The sequence below is a fragment of the Cyprinus carpio genome, chromosome A5 (assembly GCF_018340385.1).
Source record: "Cyprinus carpio isolate SPL01 chromosome A5, ASM1834038v1, whole genome shotgun sequence".
Lineage (NCBI taxonomy): Eukaryota > Metazoa > Chordata > Actinopteri > Cypriniformes > Cyprinidae > Cyprinus > Cyprinus carpio.
In genome coordinates, this window is record NC_056576.1 from 28041277 (window position 1) to 28061372 (window position 20096).

Below are 20096 nucleotides of genomic sequence, written 5' to 3' on the forward strand. Positions count from 1 at the left end.
GCATAGAGAGAATAACATTATTATTATTATTCTCTCCCTGTTATTTATTTATTTTTGTGGGTTTCATGCTTTCAGCTAAGGCATAGGAAACACATAGGCTTCCCTCCTCACCAACGACATTAAACACAGTGTCTGCATCAGACATGAGCGGCCAATACAGTAGAACCCATTATAAACAGTGACGCTGTGTACACTGGATGCGGCACGACATTAAACTGATGCCATGTTCTATTTATGACGTACTGACACAAAGTTAAAATGATTTGCAAACGGTAGCAACGGTCCAGTTTAGAGCTGTTGTGGCGCGACACAACAACTGTAGTGTAGTGAAGCTGAGAGCAAGATATGCCTCGTCATATTTTCTGTATTTAGCTTTTAAAAGACCAGCACCTGCCTGGTTCTGTGCAACTTCATCTATGGATTTTCTCTTCCCTTTCACAGACCGATCCATCTCCCATTCTACGTTACGTCCTTTGGCTGTTTACGGTTTTATTTCTTTTCTTTTTCTGCTGATGGCCCACGCTCGACTTGAAGCATTGCTGATTAGACCGGTGTGTGTCATCAAAGTATTGCGAGAGCTATGAGAGAGCGCAGATGTCTCCTTATGCTTTCTCTCGCCGTACTTTGATGTCATACACCGATCTGATCTTCAAGTCGAACACACCTCTTTACTCTCACATGTCACGTGACCATGTAATCACAGACTCTGCGATTGATAAATAGCATTTTTTCATATCGCGATATTATTGCAAATGCAATTAATCGTTCAGCCCAACTCAGGAGCTCATTCAGACTGAAAAAATGTGAAGAGGTTGAATATGAGTTCTCTTAATAAAATGACTGTGTTATCTTATTCGGCTTGTTATGTGGTGCTTATCAAATCACAGCTGATGTTGAGGTGAGTTATAAGAGAGATGAAAGTGGAGGCTTGGGGGTTTTTCTACAGCTCTTTGCATTTCTAGCAGTTGTGTGGGGATAAATTGTGAGGTCACAGGAAAGGCAGGTAGAAATACTTCAATGCTTCTACTACTATACAGGTGCAGGTACAGATTTGTGCATAACTTTTTACATCATAGAGGCAGCTAATCTTTATATGAAGTAGCATAGTAAATGTCACTATGAATAAAACATCAGCTACAACAAGGTTAATGATGGATCCCCATCCCCCCCACAGATGATTGTTCAGAAATTTGATTGGAGGTGAACTAGTCTTAATTCTCATTGGAAAACATTATAGAATCTAATGATGCCCAGACATGTGCCCATGACATTTTCATCTCATGTGGGTGTACATAAACTCTGAACATCTTTATACAGAAGAAAATTGCATTGACAAGATTAAGTAAACATATTTTTTTAATTGTTTAACAAGTACCTTAAGAAATACCTTTTAAATTTAACAATTTTTTTGTCACCATTTTCAATGTATTTTTTTCCTCACATTTTTATGCTTTTGTAAAACCTGTTTGAAAATTAATTTAATAAAACTTCTTTTGAGTAATGAGTAATTTTCGTTTCTTTGTATGTAATACCTGAGAGAAAAACTACTGAGTGCACCTTTAATGGACTGCTTAAATGATCTTTCTCACTGAGTTGTTTCTGTTTCAAGGTTTATATCTGGTTTTTGTTTGTTTTTCTGCAGGTGGTGCTTGAGTGGAGTCCTACAGGGAGAAGTAATGCTCTGTGTTTAGACCTTCCCATATTCTAACCATGAGTCACCAGGAGGCGCCGCATGGCGAAGAGTTGAGAGAGGCGGCTGAGGCAGACCTGGAGCATAGGGGCCCCGAGGGCCAACAGCCCCCCTCATCCCACCGTAGACGCCATGACAATGGAGATGGCAGCTCCCGCTCTGGTCGCCCCCGCAACCACCACAGCAACCACGGTACAGAGAATAACCACTACCAGTCCCAACAGCAGGGGGCCCCACGTTACCGCAGGTACGAGGGATCTAACGGAGGGACAAACCGCACACGTGCCACAAGAAGGCCAGCAGAAGAAGGTGATACCGAACAGCAACCCGTTCAGCAGCCCATACCGAGACCTGCAGTGACACGATACCGCAGACAGGGGGACAACGAGGCCCGAATCCGGGCGCAGCAACAGAGACAGCGACAGCGGGAGAGGCAGCAGAGAGATGCGGAGAGAGCCGAACAGCACAGGCTGGAACAACAACAGCATCTCATCTCTCCTACACAAGCAATGCTGCCCACTAGAGAGCCAGAGGAAGCTGAGGAAGACGAAGGAGATACCGGCAGCGCTTTGGCTCGATCCGCCAGCACCGAGAGTGGCTTCCACAACCACACAGACCGTGCAGAGGGGGATGCAGTCATGGTCCTGGAAGCAGAGCCTGAAGACGAAAGTACATACGGCGTCCCACTTCGCCCGGAATCGGAGGAGTACACAGAGAGCGCAGAGTCGGAGCAACAGCACGGTGGTCCAGCTTACCGCCAACCCCAATACCCACCTCAGCCACCGCCTCTACCTCGAGAGCCCCTGCCCAATGCTGAGAGGCCCCATGATGCAGAGACAATAAACCCCAACTACTCCAATTATGTTTACACTCAACCCATGTACCGCAGTCCTAACGGACCAGGGGAGGCCCGTGAAGGTGGAGCAACAGAAGATGAGCCATACTCTGAGCCCTACGCTGAATACACCCTTCAGGAGCACGTTTATGAAGAAATCACGGACACCCCCTCGTCCAAAGCTGAGGGACAGACTCCACAACAGCGTAGGGTAGAGTTCAGGCTCTTCGAACGTGACTTGTACCAGCAACAGGAGGCTGTTGGGTCCAGGCTCCACCACTATGATGAGCGATCCGACGGAGAATCGGACAGTCCTGAAAAGGAAGCAGAGTTTGCCCCGTACCCCCTTGCTGACAGCTGCGAGCAGGATGAGGACATTGACCAGATTGTGGCAGAGGTGAAGGAGAGTCTGAGCTCACAGAGCCTGGAGCGTGTTGCTATGGGCCTGGACAAGGATGGTAATGCAGAAGAAGAGTGGCCTGAGTCAGAGTCCCATGGTCAGCTGAACGAAATCAAACCCCCGGAGCCAATAAGTGAAAGAGAGGGTATAGAGCAGCCCCCCAGAAGTCCCTCAGAAGAGCTGAGAAGAGAGAAGAGAGACGCAATCTCACTGGCTATTAAAGACATCAAAGAGGCAATAGAGGAGGTGAAGACCAGGACGGTCCGCTCGCCCTACACGCCAGACGAGCCCAAAGAACCCATCTGGGTAATGAGGCAGGACCTGAGTCCTACGGCAGAATCTGACCTGCAGCCATCTCTAGGGGCTGATGTGAGTATGAGCCGAACTATATGAAATGTCCTGTTTTTTGCCGTTCTGATGATGCTCTGCAGTTTACATTATGTAGCATCATCACTGCTGATGTTTTCACAGTTTTATTTCTGTAGTGTAATCTTGCTTACAAAGTTGCTCTTTAAGGGACAGCTTACCAAAAAAATACAAATTCTGGCACCATATTCTCCTTCCAAGCCCATAAGACTTTGGTTAACCTTTGAAACACCTGAGAGGTTTCTGTCCCTCCATTGTCCATTTCCATGTAACCAGGTCACAAAAGGCCTATTCATCAAAACCATTCATCATATAAAGCGATCGTATGTCTTCACGTGACTTGAAGTAAACCACTCAACTAATATGGATTTATTTTACAATACCTTTACAACATTTTTGGATCTTGGTTACCTGGACTTTAAGTGGAGGGACAGAAAAAATATTTTAATTTGTATATTTAAGTTTATCCAAAGTCTTAGAGGTTTGGAACGACATGAGGTTGAGAAAACAATGACAGGATTTTCTTTTTTTGGGTGTACTATCTCTTTAAGCACATTTACATTCTTCATCTGTTTGTCCAAGTGTCCATGGCACAATGCATCATCAGATATTTGAAGGATTAAATATACATCACCTAAGCTTCTCTTTCAGAGCAAGCACTCAACACAGAGGCTAGTTGTAGTCTAGGTCAGAAAAAACTGGATGAGTACAATTTCAGTTGGACTTAACATTTTAAACTGATTTTACACTACACGATTTTAGCCCTGATTCTCCACTTGCCAGCAAGTAATGAAACTGAGTCTCAAAATCAAATTATGAAATGGATATTTTCCCCTGTCTTCTATTCAGTAGTGAAGGGTTTAGTAGAAAAGAGTGATTAGATATGTAGGCCTATTTGCCTTTATGCAGTTTACTTTATGCAGGAAATGACAAAAACAGTATCTCAGGAAGGATGTGTACAATTGCATTGTTGTTCTGCTCGGCTGAAGCAGCCTTGCAGGGTGAATCGCATCATTCCTCTGGTCGTGACTTCATCGCTCTTTCACTGTTCTTTTCTGGAGAGGACGGTGGCACACACTAGTCTCTGTCTCATGAGTGGTGCCTGCCACGGCGCCGGAAAAATTGCATGTCGCTAGAAAATGAAGACTGCTCGCACTCATAGAACGGATCTCCTTATCCGTGGCTTGGAGGGCTCATCTGTATTCTGTGAGAGCTACACATAACCAGCATGTGCAAATGAAGCTGTCCTGCTTCTCAGCCACAACAGACGTTGTCTGAACAGAGCAGAGAGAGAAAGATGAGCTCTCGGAATAAGTAAAGCAGCAAAATTACCATGTCTTTACTTGATTTACTTTGCTTTCTCTCACGCTCTTTATATCATCCCTCCTTCTTCTCTTTTTTCCTTCCCATTAGCTTTGATAAGTATTACCCTTTTTATTAACATAATGAGTAGATGTCATTCAAGTATGCCCACGGTTGGTATAAACTTAATGGTATCATCTCATGATGTGTGCTTGAGATTTTTGATATCTTTTATTTTTTCATTTACATAATTAATAGATTCAGTGCTGCCTAATTTTACTCAGTCGCACTTGAATCAGTCACATTGTCTGTTATCAACACATTACAGAAATACACATACTCTGTCTCACTAAACAAACAACACAAATCCAAGCTCCTCTGTTGCCTATTTCGACAGTGTTAATTAATCACCATTGTTTGTCTGAGCAGTATTCATGAGCACAAGGCCTCATTTGGAAGCAGTTCTTAGGGATCGAGGGCTTTTGGCACTCTGATGAGATGAGTGAACATGTACTTGTGCATTCAGAGAAAAAGTAAAGAATTGCACTTAATTGAAAACTCCCAGTGGGAGTTTTCACCAGTGCCACCCACTGCAATTATGGTTGAGTTCGTAAATGATTGTGCTGATGATGTATATTTTTTTTTATGTGTAGCTTATTATTTTTGGCCTCATATCCCACAATGTCTTTTTATTCAGGCCACTGTAGAAAATACAATTTCTCAGTGTTACAGTATTTTAGTATTATTTTGTTTACTATTATAGTATTTATTAGTATTTTGAATTAGCTTTTATTTGTTTATTTTCAGTTTTCAATTTAATGGTTGTGTTGGTTTTGCTGATTATGTTTATTTTATGTATTTATTTATTTTTACCTTTTTTTTACTTAAAATGCAATGAGAAATATTTCCTTGCAATTAACTGAAATAAATGTTTGTTTTTATGTTAATTTCTTCATTTAATATTTATATTTTATTTTACCAAAAAATGTTTTTGAGTAGTCTTTTATAGATTAGTTAATAAATTCTAGATTATTTTAAAGATTAGTTAACAGTAACAGTACCAGTGTTTCCATATGCAGTTAGGTCTGAAAGTCTGAGACCACTAGTGAAAATGCAATTTCAGATTTGTAACTTTTTCCATTACAAATTATATTAACAATCTCAGTAAAAAGTTGTCAATTAACATGAATTTGTTTGGTTTATCTGTCTTTATTTATTAATAGCAACGCTCAAACTACACAAATTTCTGCGACAACCTGATGATCATGTTCTCCAGCATGATTTGAGATGATCCAAAGAACATCTTCAAAAGTTCATAATCTATTTTTAAAATTCTCACATTTGATTCATGACCTAGAAATAATGAAAGTATCCTAAATGTTTCTTATTCATTTTATATCATAACATTTCATCTGTTTAAAATTAAAAACCGTTGGTGATTCTCAACTTCTCAGAACTTAAAAATGATTGTCTGAACGATCTTTGTTCTGATCAAGTAAACAATTTTCTGGAGTCTTTCAGTGAATGCTGAACAGTCATGCATCTTGCAGATATCTCAGAATCCCCATTAAAGTTGCTCTGAACTTGGTGGTGTCCTGCACGCTTCCATTCTTTGTTGTTCTCAGAATTTGACATTTCATCAGAAGCCCTCCACAATATGATTTATTTAGTGCAGTCAAGAGACACAGAAAGAGACGGCCTGTAAATAATTCAGCAAGGCTCATGTAACACTAGAGAAGAAAAAAACGCCTTCTTCCCCTGCCCTGCATTACTGCTTAATGTGCTTGAAATTTATTTATTTATTTTAAGTTTTATAGATTTTTTTGTACAAGCTCACTGTATAGGTAATGTAAAATCCAGGGTTTGCTGAATTCAAGTACAAATTCAAAAGCCAGTCAATAATTAATAGTGACTTCTAATAGTATTAGCTAAGTGCTGATTATTCCACTTCAGCAGTGTTTTTCCACAGGCCAGCACTGATGTTGCATAGTGTAGTGGCCTCTGATCCAAGTCCCTCTTGAGCGATCTGTTCCACGAACAGTTTTCCTGTAGGGCTGTAACAGGAGCCGTGTTCACCTCTGTTGTCTGGAGCCATTGTGAACTTATCAACGTGAGTTTGATGAGAGAGCAAGAGGCTCTTATGTTCTTCTCTCTTGTACTCAGCAACATCTGCTTGATTTGAGTGTATCCTGTGGAAGAATATTTTTCACTGCAGCTTTCGTCAGCATTTATTGATATGGAAAATTTTTGGATGAATCAGGTAGATCGTCGCCATGGTGATGAGGTGAGGAGTTCATTGTGTGAATGTGCTCTGGGTTTATCTGTCAATGTTTCAGTACTTCAGATATGTTCATTTTCATTCTACATATCTGATGATATTATTGTCACGGAGATACATCGTGGGACTTTGCAGTATTTATATTATGTTATATTAGTTATGAGCTTTTAATATTTTATCCAGATTCGCTCTGGTTGAGGGTATGACTCATTTGTCACCTTGTATTTCACATTTTGGCCTCTTCAGAGAGAGGAGGTGTAGTTTTGAGATGGCAATATAAGAAGACAGATCTCTTATGTACTTTTCTTTTGTAATTTTTCACCCTTGACCTGCTATCTGAACCTTTCAAATTGTGTCTCATTTTTGCATGTCTTTTCATTATATCACAATCTGTTATACCTTAAAATCTAAATAAATTGTACTTATTTGTTTATTTTGGTTATTGAAAAAAAACGTGAAGACTTTAATCGATCTAATATACACTAAATGTCACATGAGTAAATGTAACTTTTATATTTCTTCAATCAGTTGTCCAAAATAATAGAGCGTAAAGCATGTAATATTAATTAGTATGTCTCTTTTGTCCAGTCTCCAGGCTCAGGCTCCACCTCCCCACAGGGGGCGGAGTCTTCCAGCCATCACCTGCCATCACACGAGGGGAGTGACAGCTTTGAGTCTCCATCCCCAGCCAGTAAAGAGGTAGGAGGCTATGAATAAACCTCTAAAACTGCTGAAATTGGATGATTCTTAATTATTCTTGGTAATAATATCCAGTATGTGCTCTAGGAACTTAATTAGGCACATATTATAGGCTTACAGGATACAGTCCTGACTCCGTGTGATTTAGAAGTTATTATAGTTATTATATCTTATCCAAGATACTGTTAAATTAGATTAATTGGAGCAAATAAAGTTTAAAACATATTAAAGTTTTGCTATTTATTGTTTGTGTGTGTGTGTGTGTGTGTGTGTGTGTGTGTGTGTGTGTGTGTGTGTGTGTGTGTGTGTGTGTGTGTGTGTGTGTGTGTGTGTGTGTTTATATAAAATACCAAAGCAAATACAGGATCTAGAAATGTAATTAAATTTTTTTTAAAAAGATATATTTTTTTAAATGTCCAAACCCTCAATCATTATCGTTAAAAAGCCCAAGAAGTGGCATCTTAGCAGTTCTGAAATCACTGTAAAATATGGCTTCTTGGTATTATATTATATTATTTCTGCAAGTAGTACCAGTTCAGTGCATTATGAAGTGCCATACCTAAAAATAACAACTTGCCTTGAAGAATGTTGTATTGAGTCATTTGTGTGCTTGTTCTTGTATGTGCAGTCAAGGAGAAGCCTTGCTTCATTCCCGACATATGTGGAAGGTAAGAAGATTTCCTACATTTTCCTTTAATTTCCTGTTCCCGTCCGGGTCCTCAGCTACCGAAATGAATCTTGAAAGCACATCCTAAGCTATTTTGATGTTGTTCTGAAATGTCCCTCTCCTCTCTGTTAGTACCAGGCCCATGTGACCCAGAGGACCTCATTGACGGAATAATCTTTGCCGCTAACTACCTGGGATCCACCCAGCTGCTCTCAGACAAGACGCCCTCCAAAAATGTGCGCATGATGCAGGCTCAGGAAGCTGTGAGTCGCATTAAGGTGAGGTGAAACGGTTCTGTCTTTACCCCGCTGTTGTAAACTTCATCAGGAGACATAAACAAGCTTCAGGAGCAGCATAAATGTTACAAGAAACCAGAAGTGACAGTTTTAGGACAAAAGAATGGGATTTCATAAGAATTGCAGAGCTGTGCTCTGACTGTATCCGGAGCATGTATTTATTGCACAAGCATTTTATTCCTCATATAAAACATGTTCAATTGAAATGTCAGCTCACAGCAGATGAAGAGAGATGATCATAAAACTAAAAGTGTGTGTGGTCCTCTTGCGGTAATGAAATGATTCTGTAGTCAAATGCAGGGACCTATCCTGTGATTCTTGTTCCTAAAGGACCAGAGACATTTACCACCTCCCTCCTGTTCATCCTCGTGCAGCATAAATCAGCCATTCGCCCTGTCAGCTGCATTACTCAGCATTTTTTACCTCCACCTTAAAAAATGCAGTGACCACCGCACCTATGCCATTTAGTGTTCCTTCGGCATTTTCCTTTGTATGTACATTTTGTGTTAAAATGTTCAATTACAGATCGCTGTGTGGTACGGCACACAACAGTATCGGACTGGTTGATTGCAAATTATTTTAATTATGAGGTCATTGAATATTAACTGGCATCAGATTCTTCTGTTTTATCAAATTGACCAAGGCAGTCTTACTAGATAAGCTAGTAATACTAGTAAAGCAGCATAATGAGGATACTAGCATCCCATGTTCAAAACATATATTGCTACTCTAGTAATGCACTTGTATTAAGATTTTAGATGATTATTATAAGTTGATATATATAATATATATAATAAAATAATGTAACATCCCTATGTTCTGGTCTACATAATATGAGATGATATGATCTTCTTAGCAGTTATAGTTAAAGGGTTCCTCAAATTAATTTTGGTCAAATATTAATGTGAAACCTTCATAATAATTTAATATTTACTGATTTACAGTCAATATACTGTGCTGTTGTTGGTTATTTGATTTAACGGGTTTGCTTAAAAGCCAGAGTCGGGGACGTTCTCATATTTTAGATGACATAACTTAAAAAATGCATTAGTGATCTTGCAGCCTTCAAAGAATGACAAATAGCATGAGGTCTTTACTGACCGTTTTTCCACTTTTCTTATAATGGAGAAAGATCCCTCCATTATAAATGGGATCAGTTCAGTGTGGGCCGAATAGATGTCAAATCTTCAGATTGATGCACTTGCCCCATTCTTTTGCAAATATGTAAATGCATATGGGTTATACAAGAATCACTATATTTTATTTTCTGTATGTAATTTATTAAATACAATTGAAGATGATCATGGGTTATGAATTATTTGTTTTATTGGGTCACACTTCATCTGCATGTGTGAGACATCGTATCTTCTCCCATACACAGTCATGAGCTCCAAATGAGTGAAATTCTTGAGGGCGTTTTTAACAGCATATTCAGTATATAAAGCAAAGGGTAAATTGCATGCATTTGGAGAGACGTCTGAATCAATATGCCCTGCCTCAGCTGGCCTGACGTTAATCTTCCTTAGATGGCTAGTTTGATCCATTACCAGAGCCTGCTAGCAAGTTTGAACTTGCTCTTAATCAAATTTTCAGCAGAGCTCATCTCTGCTTTGTATAGTTGATTTTTTTATGAACAGAATGTTCTGTAATATAAAACCAATAGTTGACATATGATATTAAAAGAACAAATGGGCCACCTGGTGGATGATGGCACAAATTACCATGAAATGAAACCAAAGACAACATATTGTAGCAGGGTGGTGTCTAGTAAGCTTGGCTTGGTGTCATCTGGATCCATTCTAGTCACCCCACGCTGATAAATATCCCAGAAGTCACTTTTCAGATGCAGCTTATTGAGCAGAAATATTCCCCAAATGTGGTTGGTCTTGCTGAGCTCTGCTTTCTCTAACAATGTTCCTGTCTTTGTTTGTTCCATGCTAAGCAGACGGCCCAGAAATTAGCCAAAAACAAGAAGAAGGTGCAGTAATTGCTCATCGGTTTGGTGTTTTGTTTTAATTTTTGTTCTTCGTCTTCTCTTTTTTTTTCCTGGTTTCAGCACTTCAGTGTTTTCATATTTTCTGTCACTCTGCCATTTTTCTGAATCCAGCAATGAGTCATGTACCTGTGTCTGTCCGCACAGTCTGTTAGCCATTGTTCATTCCACACCAGACATTACCTCAGTTTTATCACCAGATCTTTCATGGGGAAGTCGTGGAATAACTCCAAAATTAGGAAATTCTAGTTTTGCTGGATACAGAAAATGCAAGTGATCTTTACTTCTTCTTCTGTGTATCATATATTTTTCTTTCTGAGGTACTGTGCTGTGTTTGTGGATGTTTTTGAAGGTGTATATCTAGCACAGCATGTTTTGCACTTCTCTTGATCTTTTCAATTCAGCCTGTCCTGCACATGGTGGAAAACTCTCAGTTTCTCGCTCTCACACTGAATCTTTTCAAATGAAGAACAAAATAACCAAACTAACCCCATGCCAACTTGCAGTACTAGCTGGCTTTAACAGAAACTTGCAGGTTATCAGAGTTACACAATGAAGGAGAGAGTGAAAAAGAATTTTAATATCTGGCCTTGAAGATGCCAAATTTTAGAGATGCCAGAGGTAAAGTTGCTTGCACGCTCCTTCGTGGCATCTCTGGGCCTTGTCAGCTCTCTCTCTCTCTTTCTGTCTTAGAGTTATTCTGTCACTGTCTCTCTCAGTGGGTGATATTGTATGGTTTTCTATCTTCAGGCTCCAGAAGGAGAAACTCAGCCCATGACAGAAGTGGACCTCTTCATCTCCACTCAGAGAATCAAAGTGCTCAATGCAGACTCGCAGGTACTTCATCATCCATAAAATTGATTTTGGTTTCACCCATTACCTATTCCAAACTGGGTAGAAGCACTCTACATCTCACCAAAACTGTACAAAATACCAGTGCAGACATCATATGTATCACAAGGAGGCAGTGTCTGGACAGAATATGTGTGTTTTACAGGGGTCATGAGAAATCAAAATTAAAATCTGAAAAACAAAAATATACACTAATGTTTAAAAGTGTTCAGTTGGTAAGACTTTCATTTTCAAAGAATTTCATACCTTTATTCATCCGAGATGCAAAAAAAAATTATCAAAAGTGACAGTAAAGACATTTATAATGTTACACATTTCTATTTCAAATGTTAAGTTCAAATAATACTCTTTTGAATTTTCTATTCATCAAAGAATCCTTTTTCATCAGAAAAAAATTCATAAAAAAAATAAGCAATACATCTGTTTAATCATAATAATAAATGTTTCTTGAACAGCAAATCAGTGTATTAGAATGATTTTTGAAGGATCATGTGACACTGAAGACTGGAGTAATGATGCTAAAAAGTCAGATTTAGCAATCACAGGAATAAATTAAATTTAAAAATATATTACAACAGAAAAACATTATTTTAATTGTAATAATATATTTTAAAAATAATATTTCACATATTACAGTTTTTACTGTATTTTTGATCAAATAAATGCAGCCTTGGTGAGCATAAAAAAAATCTTACCGACCCAAAACACACATTTACATTATATATGTAAATATATATTGTATGTATATTCATATGTAAATCTTCCCCTGATTCTCAGGAGACCATGATGGACCACCCTTTAAGGACCATCTCTTACATCGCTGATATCGGGAACATTGTGGTGTTGATGGCCAGAAGGAGAATGCTTCGCTCCGACTCTCAGGAGAACATGGAAGCCTCTGACCCGGCTCAGGATGAGAAGCGCCAATACAAGATGATCTGTCACGTGTTTGAGTCTGAAGATGTGAGTTCTTCATCCTAACTATGTGTCAGTGTGACCTTATGAAGCGACTGCAGATGGAGGCTGTCATAGCGACGGATTCAATTTATTGCTTTAGCATTGTAAAATGATATGATTATTGCTTTAGAATTGTAAAACGATATATAACAGTTTTACACACTTTGCCATACTGCTGTTGTTGGAGTTTATGAAAGCAGTAAGCCAGTCTAGGCCTTTCATTACCACTGTTAAGGGGAGTTCTGCCACAACTCTGCCTTTACACTTCTTCCACATTTAATCCTCCACGTTTGCCTAATTCTTCTTAGTCCCCTCACATTGTTTCCCAGCATGTTCAGTATTGCAGTTACTGGGCATTGTGGTGACCTCTAATAGCATTTATCCAGATGGTGTTCCTGGGCATCTTGCTGCGTGGGTTGAATCAGAAGACAGGATGTGACCTTTTCTCTGTTCAGCTTCAGAGGCTATTTAAATTTAAAGAGCCAGTATATGTCACAGCGTATGTCACAGCACAGCATACAGCAGTGACATGAGGGCAAAAGGCATGTATTCGGCTGTCCTGAGGAACGCCACCCTTGTCGTCTCTTGACCCATGTGTGTATCTGTTATCTTTAAAAAAAAAAAAAGTGCTTTCTTCCAAAAATGGTTAGATAAATCAAATTGTAAGCATGCAATGTAATGTGTTAGTTATGGAATATCATTTTAGTTGTTTAACCTGATTTGTCTTTGTGCTCAGGCTCAGCTCATAGCTCAGTCCATCGGCCAGGCTTTCAGTGTGGCGTACCAAGAGTTCCTGCGTGCCAATGGCATCAACCCAGAGGATCTGAGCCAGAAAGAGTACAGCGACCTCCTTAACACACAGGACATGTACAATGATGACCTCATTCACTTTTCCAAGTCTGAGAACTGCAAAGATGTAAGTGGACAGCCCATGCCTTATGGAAACAGAAGATAACTGTGAAATGTTGAGAATTTGCCTTGATAATGTCAGAATTATCAGTAATGTTGACTAGATCATGTTTTGGCAGTGATGTGTGTGTATGTACACTACAGGTTTACATAGAGAAGCAGAAGGGGGAGATTCTTGGGGTGGTGATCGTGGACACATCATGTCCATCAATCCCACCAACATTTATTATATAAAACACTACACATGGCGGCCCGGCTGAGAAGTCCGGCAGGCTGAACATCGGGGACCAGATCATGTCCATCAATGGCACCAGCCTGGTGGGGTTACCCCTCTCCACCTGCCAGAGTATTATCAAGGTACAGCGGGTGCAAAATCAAGTGGACTTCAACACAATCATTTATTAAATTCAAAGATTTAATTCTGATTCTCAGACGTTCACTAATTTTATCTTTGGATAATTCTTTTACTTTAATTTATTGCATAAAACATATTGCTCTCATCTTCTAGGGATTGAAGAACCAATCAAGAATAAAGCTTAATATTGTGAGATGCCCACCTGTGACCACTGTCCTCATCAGAAGACCAGATCTGAGATATCAGCTGGGATTTAGTGTGCAGAATGGCATTGTGGGTATTTTGAAAAATAATTGAGAATGGCATTGGCTAATATTGCATATTTGCATGTGTATTTAAATGTGCATACTCATTTCCCGTAATTTTATATTTATATATTACCTTTGCCTGCATCTAACATTCACTTCAAGTTAATCTTTAAAAACATTAATAACAACAGTATTAAATGTCATTTTATTAAATGTCAAATCTCTAAATATCATTTTTTGTACTGTACCATAAAATCTTATGAAGCCTAAAATCATGTGTAGCATTTAAAATAATGAAATTGCATTTTGCATTAGTGTGCATTAATTGTGCATTAATTGTGCATTAACGTGCAAATTGCATTAATTGCAAATTAATTTAATTTATGTAGACAAAATAGTAGGGAATATCAGCTATTCAATATGTGTTTATCATCCTTAACAGTAAATAATTATTATTATTGACCAGATTTTTAATAATTTTATGTTGTAATAGTTTGTAATAAGTATTACAGTAATATTTTCCAGTAGTTACTTGATTTGGAATGAATTATGTCGTTATATTTAACTAAAAAAAAAAAAACCTTTGTTAATTAAAAAAATTTAATGTTAACCAAAATAAAATATAATAAAACTTACTTATTTTATTTCAGCAAGTTGCCAAAGCAACATTTCTTATTTTCATTTAGTTTAACTTAATGAACTAAAATAAATAAAACTAAAACAAAAGTAAAAATTAATAAAAACTATATAGCCATATTTTAGTAATAATACGACAAAAACACAATTACTAGAACTTTAATTAAAATTTAATTGAAAATAGAAAATAGAACATACAAAAATAAAAACTAATTGCAAATTTGAAAAACTATAATATTATCTCAATGATAAATAAAAAAAATAACCCTGGTCTGAAGTACAACTTTATTGTATTTTGAATCCTCCAGATTTGCAGTCTGATGAGAGGAGGGATAGCAGAGCGCGGTGGGGTGCGTGTCGGCCACCGGATCATTGAAATCAACAGCCAGAGTGTTGTGGCTACCCCTCATGAGAAGATTGTACACATTCTGTCAAATGCAGTTGGTGAGGTAAGTCTGAGAAACACGATCAAGCTCCATGGTGCCACACTTGCCTAACAACATAATATTTTCACATCGCTATTTCTCCAATGAGGTCATTTATTTAAATTACTATGGAAACTATGATGCCATGTTTAGCTCTGTTTCATGTAGATCACAACAGTGGCCCCAAAAGGTTTTTGTACATTTTTCTCAGAAGTATTTTTGCTATGACTGTAAATCAACCGGTGTCAATGTGAGTTCTGTATGAGTTTCACAGAGGTGTCCTATCAGAGTAACCAGAGGTGTAGTTCATCACATTAACTACGAGCATGATTCACTAACATTTGACAACCAGAAAGTGTCCGAACATGCTGGCAACATCCGAAATCGCATACTGTCTGAATATAAAGTTCTTTTGAAGAAGTCATTTCTTTGCAACCGGCAAAAAAAAAGTATGTTCTATATAGTATGAATGTGTGAAGTATGAATGTAATCTGAATGTACTTCATTCACCATGTTATTATTATCATCTGACCTACCAGTGTCACTGCCATTCATAAATCTCATGGCCTCATGGGATAGAAAAGTGTCCACCCAATGCTCACTTTAGGATCTCGCTGGAAGTAATAGGTCATCCAGGTACTTTTTGTCTACTGTTTTGTGAATACTGTGAAGTCGGACATAATAGTACTGTTTTTTGCCTTTTATATCATAGGGAAGTATGCGATTTTGGATAAAGCCTTTGTCTTAGACAAATGTTCCGGGTTCAGTACAAATTAAGCTTGCAGGTTTTTACAGGGGCATTAAATTAGGCTGATCGATAAATGTTAAAATACTAAAATATTATAAAATAAAGTAGTATAGCCATAAGATGTAAACATGCTGTGTGTAATATAATTTTAGTGTGAAAAAAAATCACACTAACCATTTCTGTGTAAAGTTACTGTTTATCCATCTTAAAAACTCACAGTGCAAAACTACAGTACAGCATCTAAAACAGTAAAACAACTGTAAAAATGAAAATATTTATGAGAAAAATTAAGCGCTCAAATAATACACATTTTTAAAGTGCATAATAAAGTGCTTTTCTAAAATTTAAGAAGCTTTGCATTTCTGTTTATAAATCTTCCAAAAACCGACCCCATTCAGTTTCATTGAAAGTGCCCTATGAAATGTCTTTTTTTTGGTAATCAACATTGTAACAAATAAAGCATAGTGTTAGTTCTGGCAGGTCATGCAAGTCAAGCCACGTCTACCTATAGAAAGACGATGCCTATCAAGGCTTTTTTATATAAGGTCTATTCAGTATTATTCAGCAGCTATATCGCTTGCTCTGGAGCAAATTACCCTCCTCCATCCCCAGCTCCTCCTTTCATCACAGTCAGGACTTGGCTTTCTGATATTCCTTGTTTTCTCAAATCAGACTCCTTTTATCTTGAATAACGTTGCAACACTAAAATGTCATTAATTATATCTGCTACATTTTTTTTTCTTTCTGTTCTTTGCCTTACCACCAACCCAAACTGTATGCTAGGTGTCAGTCATTTTGACGATAGTGGTCCTGACAGAAATTATGTCATTTAAACTTAACTTGTATTGAACCTAGAATATTCCTTTAATTTAAAATGCTAAATATACAGTTTTATAAGTTCTGTTTGTCTTGTTTGAATAGTGTGTCTGCTCTCTTTAAAATTTCACACATTATCATAGTTTATTCGCTATAGTTTAGAAAATGGTAAGAAAATTGGACAAGAACTCAGAGTTAAACTGTGCCAGAATGAATTCATCTTGATAATGTCAGATGACACTTAAGCAAAACAAGGCCAGGTCAAAGTGTTTTACTGGTAGTCCACTGTATGAAGAATTTTTGGGTACAATATGTCACAATTTACTTTATTTTTCTTTCCTCACTTACATAAATAAACTATAGTATCCTGCACCCACTAGTAAAAAAAAATAATAATAATCAAAAATTATATCTGGTGTCTGAATAATTTTTGTTTTGACTGTTGTTTTACATTTTGGTACATAATTCAAAGATACAAGTTTGACTTGAATGCTTTTTAGTATGACTTGTGTGTAACTGAACTGGACAATCACATTTTGCAAAACAGATTCACATGAAGACGATGCCAGCTGCAATGTACCGCTTGTTAACAGCCCAGGAGCAACCCGTTTACATCTGAAGCTACAACGCTTTCTCAAGCCTCCTGCCCTGTTGTCACCAGATATAACCTTAATGTTGATGTGAAACTGTCAGCCCTGTGGACTGGTGACTGTGTGACTGAATCCAATGAAGCTCTGCTCAACATGGCTCTTTGTGACGCTTCAGTTTCTCTTCACTGCCTCCCCTGAGCTCTTCATCTCTTCTTTTCTGTTGCTATGAGTGAGTATGCTGTGCTGTTGTGTAATTCCTCTCTCTGTGTGCGCTCAGCTCGCTCCATGGAAGGAAGCAGAGAGAGTGTGAGAAATATTTAAAAAGCCCCATCAAAGTAAGTGATGTCCTTCAAAATAGCTATTGAAACGATGTGCCCGTATTTACAACAGCAGTTTGTGAGTGACAAAAAGTACACCTGTGTGATCGTTAGGTGTACAAAATGAAAAAGGAGTTTGCCTTATCATACTTTTATGCTGTTATTTATTGAAGCTTGGCAACCATCAAGTGTTTTAGATTCAACTTTAATTTTAAGGGCAGCTGTTAGTCTGAGGAATATGGTGAAAAAATGGCAAAATTCTGAAAAATTCAATCCATGATTTGGAGTTTGAGTTGAATTGGTCAAAGCCCACAGGATGCTGAATTGGAAAGACAAGAAAAGTAATTTACTGAATTACAATTTAAAGTCATTCACTAGTTATCATCACATCATTCATTTTAACTAATTATGTCTATATATTTCCTGACATGCAGAATCTACATTCTGAACAGGCACCAAAACAGATTAGATTTTTTTTCCATACAAAACCAAAAAAATTTAAATTTGACAGTGTTGGGAATCAACTCATATTACAATTCTACATCCTGTTGCTGAGAAAGGGACCAAAAGAAAACAAAAAGAGTCCTTTAAAAAGGTTTTTTTTTTAACCACAGTTCCTGTTAAAATGATGATGACCTTTTTTGCTCATCTGTGGTGAATAATTCAGTGGAATAAATGTCTAGTATATCTAGGGGCATATGTATACTAGAGCACATAGAAATTGTGGATGAAATGCCTTACAGAATGATGATGCCATATTTTGAAAATATATGGGGTTGCATTTGGAGATCGGAGAATCTGATAATTATATTAGTCAGGCAGTTGGGAGAAAGCAACCTTAAAAATAACTTAAATTGTTGTGTTTTACTGCTTGTTTTTTGACATTGATGTGCAATATTTTATTTGTTGTAAATGACTGCATTCCTTATTTTTATGCACAGAAAATCTTCCTTTTTGTCTTAATAAGCATCTGTATATAAAATAATATTGCAAATTAAATATGCTCATATTGGTAGCATTTTCTTTTGAACATTTATACTTGAAAAAAAAACTTAAGGTGATATAAATCTTGTGTTGACAGTGTCAGTATGGTTTTGATTAATTCCATTGTGAGATCTCAATTATCTTTTCTTTTTTTCTTTTTACCTCTATGAAGTTATGAAGTAATTATGAAGTTGAGTCATTACAGGCTTTTATCAACTACATGTTTATTTCATGTGTGCTACTTTTTCACTCAGTGTTTTTTCACTTAAGAACAGAATGTGTCTTAGAAGAACTGTATTCACTCTCAGAAAGCTGGATTTGCCGGTATGGCTCTGTTTTGGCTACTAAGCCACTATGTTTTAGTACAGAGCATCTCAACATGAACCGATTCAAAACTGACTGTGTTTCCAGAGGTTTGCCCTCTCAGACAAACATGATAGTACCATTTTTTCAAGAACTGGCTGGTGTTTAACCGTCAGCATGCTTTGGCACATCTCCATTATTACTTACTTGCTTAGAGACTGTCTGAAGTCTGTTAAATATCACTATATATGTGATTTTGCATCTGATGAAAAAAACAGTCAGTCTGTCAAACAAGCATAACTTGTCTTAGGAGTAGCTTGTTGTAATGAAATATTGACCACTTTCCCCCATTTTACCATCAGGTGTGCTTGTGTGTTGCCTGGAATTTCTTTATTTGTGAGAATACACTCACACTAATGAAACTGTCATTTGCAAAGGTATCTTTTTCCATAATATGAATGATACAGCAATATAGTTTACATCACAATATGTTGATAATACTGCAGCGTTGAAACTGTATTAAAACTAGAAATATTGTGATGAATTTTATTGCTGTGCAATGGCTGTATTTGATGCCATAATGGATCTTTAAGATGCTACCAAACTTCTTGTAATTGTTCCCCTGATAAGAAAAGGTACTTATTATCGCTTAAAATGTGAAATTCACCCCCAAACCGCATTCTGACCTCATTATCACTGTGTTCTTTTACTAGTGGAATCAAAAGTCATTAACACACAGGAAGGCCCTCATGTTTCATTGTTTTTTGCTTTATGTGAAGCATGGTCTTTTTGTATGCATTGCTATTTATTGTAGTGAGTGTGATGTGTGATTACAAATGAATTCATTATAAAATAAAACCAGCTAGACACATTATATATATATATATATATATATATATATATATATATATATATATATATATATATATATATATATATATATATATATATATATATATATATATATATATATTTACACACACACACACACACATACAAACACACATATTATATTTATTTACATATAGCATAATATATATACAGTATATCCAATTAATATATATTGTGTACAATAATGAAGGTAAACTGTGCAAAAGTCTTTGACACCAGTGTGCTATTATTTAATATTTGTTTTAAAGGAATAATTCACACAAAAATTTAAATTTAGCTAAACATTTACTCATCCTCAGGCCATCCAAGATGTAGCTGATTTTGTTTCTTCATCAAAACAGATTTGGAGAAATGTAGCATTACATCACTTGCTCACCAGTGGATCCTCTGCAGTGAATGGGTGCCGTCAGAATGAGAGTCCAAACAGCTGATAAAAACATCACGAAAATCCACATGATGCCAGTCCATCAGTTAACATTTGGTGAAGTGAAAAGCTGTGTGTTGGTAATACATCCGTCAAGTCCTTTTAACTTTAAACC

At 37.2% G+C, this 20096-nt stretch overlaps 1 protein-coding gene across 1 annotated transcript in view; it reads left to right on the plus strand.

Annotated features, from left to right (window-relative positions):
* The window catches only part of LOC109087139 (amyloid-beta A4 precursor protein-binding family A member 1-like), a 43328-nt gene extending 25191 nt beyond the window's left edge, over positions 1–18137 (plus strand). The window contains 12 exon segments of the mRNA XM_042756700.1: positions 1643–3294; positions 7460–7570; positions 8199–8238; positions 8370–8515; positions 10479–10511; positions 11277–11363; positions 12156–12341; positions 13072–13251; positions 13389–13601; positions 13753–13872; positions 14792–14932; positions 17020–18137. Of these exon segments, the coding sequence (XP_042612634.1) occupies positions 1711–3294; positions 7460–7570; positions 8199–8238; positions 8370–8515; positions 10479–10511; positions 11277–11363; positions 12156–12341; positions 13072–13251; positions 13389–13601; positions 13753–13872; positions 14792–14932; positions 17020–17091 (2913 nt within the window). The 5' untranslated portion in view covers positions 1643–1710 and the 3' untranslated portion in view covers positions 17092–18137.
* The last annotated feature ends 1959 nt before the right edge of the window (positions 18138–20096 follow it).